Genomic DNA, 6,547 nt, shown 5'->3' on the forward strand with positions numbered 1-6,547 from the left:
CGTGCATAATGTGTCCCTGGTCCGATCAGATGAGCACTAAAGGCAAGGACCGTTTCTTCCCGCAGAGCTCAGCAGAGATGGGGTCTGACTTTGCAGAAAGGGTACAGTTGAATAAAGAACAAGATAAAAGACTGAAAATGAGGGAAGCAACTCAAGAGACCTGAGGGGTGAGCAATAAATCAGTTTGTTGGAAGAAGGCAATGCATTCATAGTCCCACTAAATGAGTAATTTCTTATCACTTTCCTTTCAGGTACCTTACAGATTGTATTTCTTACGCTTATTTGCTTGAGAGCAAGCGGCGGGCCTGGCTTTAATCTCCACTTTATCTCTCTTGGCTTCTGTGGGAAGAAAGTAACGAATTATGTTTCACAGGTCTGTGATTAACAAAACGTCTGGTCCTCAAAAACTGAGACAAATCCTTTCACAGGAGCTTTGTGGAGAGTTAAGCCTGATGGTGCGGCTGGTAAGTTCACTGAAGAGAAGAGCCCAGCCTCCCCTGTGCCTGCTCCTCTGTGCGGGAACAATGGGAATTGACTCCAACCTTCCTAAAGCGTTCCAAACCTATCTCAGTAGTGAGATAGCCAAAAGGACAGCCTTAATACTTGTTCCAGTCTCCACGTGCACTGTCTACCCAGGTTTTAACCCACAATACTGCTGGCAAAATGGCTAGGTTGCATGAATTAAGTCAATGCTGAACAGTTGACATGAAAGAACCGAGTTCTGTCCCTTCAAAAGAAACCTTTCCACTCCTGGTCAGGCTCCTGCAGCGCCGAGTTTGCTTGTGGTGCAGGATTTTGCTCATCGCTTTCCTGTATTTGTGTGACATGACGTTGTAAAGTATAGGGTTTATGGAAGCCCCAAGATAGAAGAGGAGCATGGCGATGAGGTTGAAGTACTGCGTGAGGTCATACAGGAGGATTTCACTCTGGGCGAAGAGGATTCGGCCGACGTGGAATGGGAGCCAACACAGCACAAAGGCCAAGACTACGATGGCTAAAGAGGAAGAAAGCACACTTAGTCATCTTCAGCAGAGTTTATTCTGCCTCTTTAAACTATTTAAGGACCGAGACGTGAGCTTGCCAAGTTTAACCCAGCACAGGCAAGACCTCCTGCCTTGCCCAGCTGCTTTTGTGCTATGGTTACTGGTAATCTTAAGCAACAAGGACTTAAGGTTGCACACAAAATTAATTGTTTGCAAATAAAATAGGGCTCTCGACACCCATGTTGTCCAGCGGAGATAAAGGAATCGAATCAGCCTGGGGCAAAGCAGCCTGTACTTAAATGAAGGATTACTGCCCACTCTTGGCTTGAAAACTGGCATCCTGCGATGGGTATCAGAGGGGAAGGACCAGGGACACAGGAGGTGGGGGGCCCCTCTGGGCAGCAGAGCGGTGGAAAAGGGGAGTAAACTGGACGAGGAGGCACTGAGGAAGAGGATGGAAAAGCAGAGCACGCAATAAGCAAATAAAGCCTGGCAGGAAACAGCCGGTGGATAGCTGTGGTATGTTTTACTGAAGGTATCTCCAGTCATGGGTGCTGCTGCTTCCCCGGGGACAAGGATTTTGGGGGTTGGGCTTGGGAGGGAGCAGTCAGAGGGATGGGGAGGAGGGGAGGGGACCCAAACCCTCCCGGTTTCAGTGTCTGCACCAAGGCACAGGTACCAGCTGGCACAGGATAAAGATCACGTTCAAGTAAGCCCAGACAGGTGGGTCATTGCCATCCTGGACAAAACCATAGTCACTAAGCTTGAGACAGGGGAAATGGCTTTAAAACCTTTCCTTGCCACAGCAGGGGAAGTGCCTGGTCTGGTTTTAAGTCACAGAATTTTCCCATTTCTTTAATTTAATCCCACAAGGTCAGAGATTGTGGGGGGACATGAAGAATGTGATCTCAAAACAACCAAAAGCCACCCTGATCTGCTGTAAGATCCTTAGCCTCAATACCGTGCAGTCAAGGACTCCCCTTCTTACCAGAGTGAGCAAGGAACATAAATTAAGTGTAAATCCATTGATTTTAAATCTGTGTAACCCTGTGTGTTTTCTCCCTCCTCTCCATCATCCCCCGCATCGCTGTACGCCCCGTGGGAGTGATTAAAGAAGGCAGCTCTTCAGGTTGGGTTTCTAAAATACTCTTACCCAGCATTTTGACAGTCTGCGTGTGGGACCTTTTGCTGCCCGCAGCCTGGCAGCCCGGCAGCCGCTGCGTGCTCCGCCAGAGCTTTCTGCAGATGAGTCTGTACAGCAGAGTCAAGCAGAGCATGGGCAGGAAGAAATAAATGGTGGAGACCCAGGTCATGGTCTCGAGCAGCCCCGTGCGGGCCACGCGCTCAATGGACCTACACTCCCGGCTCTCCTGGGGCAGGCTGCCGTTGGGGTGTTCAACCCCGAAGAGGAAGAGGATGGGGCCGGCGGTCAGGAGGGAGCAGCCCCACAGCGCCAGGATGACCCGTTTCACCCGGCACTTGGTGATGGTCGCTTTGGCTTTCAGGGGAAAGCAGATGGCGAAGTACCTCTCCATGCTCACCGTGGTGATGTGCAGGATGGTGCAGTACGTGCACGTTTCGCTCAGGTAAATGAAGAACTTGCAGAGAAAATCCCCAAATATGTAGGGCTTGTACTTCCAGAGGCGGTACAGATCCGAAGGCAGGCCAAGGAAAATCAGCGTGTCCGACAGCGCCATGCTGGACAGGTACATGTTCACTGTCGTCCTCATCTCCTGCGAGCGTCTGAAAATGACTATCGTTATCAAATTCCCAGAGACTCCCAAGAAAAACAGGATGATGGAAATTACTGTCACAGGCACCAAAATATGGACATCAAACAAAGAAAAAGACTGATCTTCAGAGGAGTCAGTGTCATTTCTGAAATAGCTGTGATTCGAGATGGAGCCCATGTCTGGTTTCAAAGCCAAGGGCAGGGCTGGCTTCGTCTTCCCCTTCGATGGAAACCTCAGTCACGGTGAGAGAGAGGCATGTTTCAAAGCCAGTGTCCAAGCACCAATTGTCTACGCAACGATTCTTACGTGACCAGTTAAAAAATTAAAATTATGTTCATAAACATTTAGCTGATGAAGCTAAATACCCAAGTGCCAGTTAGTCCGTTTTACGAGAAGCGAAGGAATATTAGATTCACACATCCAGCATTCGCCAGACACCACCTTTTAAACACAATATTGACCATTATAAAACAATATTTACCATGCTGATATTTACCCTTAGCTTTGCAGCATTTGGAAAAGGGCCATTTTTTACATTTCCTTTCAAGTTCTGTGAATCCCACCAAGGGTGTAGAGCCGGGTCTGGTGGCCGGGCTCCGGATCGATCGTGGGGGAGCTGCAAGGAGAGGCAGTCCCCCCCAACGACAGCCGGACGGGAACAGCCTCTCGGATGTGCTCAGCCGTTTACCTTCCAGCACTTGTGAGTGCCACAAGTGGAAATCTTTAGGACGAGAAGTTTTCTCGAGGCTCCGCCAAGGAGCAGGGAGGCTCGCGGGCGGTCACCGCGGCTCGCAGACACAGGATGCTTCACCTGCAGGATGGCTTTCCTGCCGCCGGTGACAACGATGCCGTTGTGCCGGGAGGTCCCCGGCGTGCTGGAGTTCCCTGGCACGCGGCACGATTTCTGAGGAAATCGGCTGGGGCCGCTTGACTTTTCGTGGCCGTTTCCCCTGCTGCCCATTCTGCGGTCATCCATCTTCCTCCCTCCACCTACACACTGCTAATGATGCTGCACTAAATACGCACCCCCACGCCGCTTTTCTCCTTACCCTGCAAAAAGTGGCTGCAGTTACCAGGTAGGGCAGAACAGTTCTTTGATACTGGAAATTTAATTAGCCCATTTGGGCCAGTTACATAATTTTCCATCATTCTGTGTTTACTTAGGGCCTTTCCCACTTGAGCTCCTCCCCAGCATATGCCGCTGAGTGAGAAACTTCTACTGACAGTGCTTTAATGACATTATCAAGATAGGATGGAAAAGCCTTTATTTGAACATCAGTCTTCAAAATGAGACAGTCTGACACTTAGCCCTGATTTACTTTCCACTTCAGAAAAGATCAGAGATTATGAGCTGGAAAGCGCGGAGGAGGCAAGGGAAAAAGGGGCCAGCGTGAGGGAAAACGCAAGGGAAGGCTCCGGGAAGCTGGAGGTTAACTGCATGCAGCCGGAGAGAGCAGGGCACCGGAGAGGCTGCGTACGCCGCTCGGCTCGACAGCAGGATGTGTCTGGCCACGGTCCTCGGAAATTCCTCCATAACCTGGGAACCGGGGCGCTGGCAGAAGTGAGCGGGGTACCCGGTACAAAAGAAACCTCCCCCGTTCTCCTCAGAGCTCTGCTCTCTGCAGTTTTTCTTGTCTGAAGGACTATTCAAAAGCCAGCATTTTGTAGAGCCAAACAGTGTGGGATTTGGGCTCAAAAGGTCAGTGCTGAACACAGTCACTGTGTTGTGTTGACGGATCCCTGGTTCTAACGTTAGGGAGATTTCTGCTGCCATTTCCAAGAGGCAGAAGCACTGGCTGTGGGGTTTTTTTCAAGAGATTTAGGCACCTGAGCACCTCAAAAAAAGAAAAGCAGTCTCTGTGCCAAGGCTTTACTTCGCTGCACCTTAAACACCTCTACAAAATCTGTCTAAGAAGAAATCCCCAATAATTAGCTCTGCATTGGTGATTTAAACGGCGCACCCTGAGCGGACCTAAGTCCTGGCCGGCGCATGGGCTGAAGAGTGCGCGGCTGTCGTCCCTATTTATTCGAGCAGATCGCTCCCAGCTGGGAGACAGTTGCCTTTGATGAACGTCCCCGGTTAGCAGTGGCAGACGGAGGAGTCGGCGCTCGGCCTGGTCACGCCGTGACCCAGTTTCCTGTTTTCCAACCCTGAAAGAAACCCCAGTGTCTGGGCAGAGATGAAGGGTGACTGCTCTTTCATTCAGCCGACGCGTGGTGCCTCCGCAGCCAGCTGAACGCAGGCATTCGCAGCACGGCCGTGCCCCAGAGGACTGGCGGTGGGGAGGAAGCTTTCACGGCCAGGCAGACCTGCTCCAGCTCAGCTGCCCACACGGAAGGCATCTGTGGCCTCAGGGACAAATATCTCCCCTCTGGAAACTGGCTCTCTGCATCTTCTCCTTGCCGCTGGTTTCCAGGCAGAAATGCTGCAAGTAGCTGCAGCTCTTGGTCGTGCTGCTCAGCCTGGAAAGTCACCTCTGCGCAGCAGGGTTGGTGGGGAAGGTGGTCACAGCACGGGCAAGAGATCTGGGGGGGGTGGCAGAAATGTCTTTGCCCATTTTTGGGGGTAAACCCAGAGCCCTTCGGCAGTACGAAGTATCTTTCTGTTTTAAGCATTAGGAATAAATGGCAGTGATGGGCAGACGGCCCCGATGATGCCAAGTTTCAGCTTGATCCACAGCCTGCATCCAGTGCACAGTGGAAGAGCTCCCCTCCCCCTCTTCTCTAAAACAAGGGAAAAAAAGCGGGTTTTGTTTGTTGTCTAAGGTCAGTGTCTGGAATTCATCCTCCGTTCCCTCCTTGCAGGATGTTTTTGTGTAATATACTATGACTCATGAAAGTCAAATGACTTGGACTATAACGCTACAGTGCTTCCAGCCAAAGCGCCTCAGCAGAGGCATTCCGGCACGTGCTGGATGCGGGTTTCCAGCTCCTCCAGCTGCCGCCGCAGCCGCGGAGCTGCCTCTGCCCCCCGTCAGGCCGAGTCAGGCACCCCCCATCACCAGCAAACCCGTGGCGTGGAGGGCCAGCCGCCATCTCAGTACGTACACGCAGGGGCCAAGTCAGATTTGAAAGTTGCATTTACATCTAGGTGGGCTGAGTGTACGGCTTCCAGGTGTTGAACATCATCCTTGGTACAGATGAGAAGCAGAGAGAGAGTCTCGCTGCTGGTGGGATGGTTTGCAATGCGTTTCAGGATCGCAAGTTAACAGCTGTTTATTTCTTCTTGCTCTCAGAGGAGGTTGGCTTCTCTACCCCGTTATATCAGCTGGTCTAGTGCGGATATCGCATCCTCCTCCAGACCTTGCTTCATTTGGACTGTCACGGCTAATGACAACACTATTGCAACTTCTTCTGGTATGCTGCTAATCCCCCGCTTTGCAAAATCACAGGAAAACAATTTTTTTTGGTTCTGTTTTGCCTCAGAAAGCGAGAGAGAAACTTTTGATGAGACTTGCATGGAATGTATGTAGAGATCCTTTGGCTGCTAAGAAAACAAGCTTAAAAAGTGCTGCTGCCAGTACTCCCATTTTTCTTTAATCCGGGGAATGCTGACAATTTAAAAAGTGGCCATCAAAGTCGTTAATGAAGTACCGTACCCTTCTGCTTCATCACTGCACAAACAGCTGGCGTTGGACTATTCTGCAGCAAGGGGACCGGGGAAAATTCCCTGAACCCGTAAGGGTGTATCGTGTATCGCTTTGTCTCCACAAATATTTTTATTAAAAAGAATTTCTGCATCACAGAAATGCAGTTTTTAAAAATAAAAAGCAGAATAAAGGCCCTATCTAACCCAATGCCGGTCTGACCTGGGGCCTGTGCCTCCCCACC

The 6,547-nt window shown here is 50.7% G+C and overlaps 1 protein-coding gene across 1 annotated transcript; it reads right to left on the reverse strand.

The window, feature by feature from the left end:
- Positions 1–686: 686 nt before the first annotated feature.
- On the reverse strand, positions 687–3,677 carry LOC104076847 (growth hormone secretagogue receptor type 1-like). Its single transcript, XM_009577858.1, has 3 exons — positions 3,405–3,677; positions 2,137–2,935; positions 687–994 (listed from the first exon to the last, which is right to left on the reverse strand). The coding sequence occupies exons 1-3, from the start codon at positions 3,675–3,677 to the stop codon at positions 687–689; spliced, it is 1,380 nt and encodes a 459-aa protein (XP_009576153.1).
- Between the last annotated feature and the right edge of the window lie 2,870 nt (positions 3,678–6,547).

The sequence above is a fragment of the Fulmarus glacialis genome, unplaced genomic scaffold, assembly GCF_000690835.1.
Source record: "Fulmarus glacialis isolate BGI_N327 unplaced genomic scaffold, ASM69083v1 scaffold10415, whole genome shotgun sequence".
In the NCBI taxonomy this organism is placed as follows: Eukaryota; Metazoa; Chordata; class Aves; order Procellariiformes; family Procellariidae; genus Fulmarus; species Fulmarus glacialis.

Excerpts from the sequence above, each read along its gene's own strand:
- LOC104076847 (XM_009577858.1), bottom strand. The coding sequence starts at position 3,677 with ATGGGCAGCAGGGGAAACGGCCACGAAAAGTCAAGCGGCCCCAGCCGA. Across the intron at positions 2,936-3,404 it reads GCACTCACAAGTGCTGGAAG|GGGAAGACGAAGCCAGCCCT; the intron begins GTAAACGGCTGA and ends TTTCCATCGAAG. Across the intron at positions 995-2,136 it reads GCAGACTGTCAAAATGCTGG|CCATCGTAGTCTTGGCCTTT; the intron begins GTAAGAGTATTT and ends CTTCCTCTTTAG.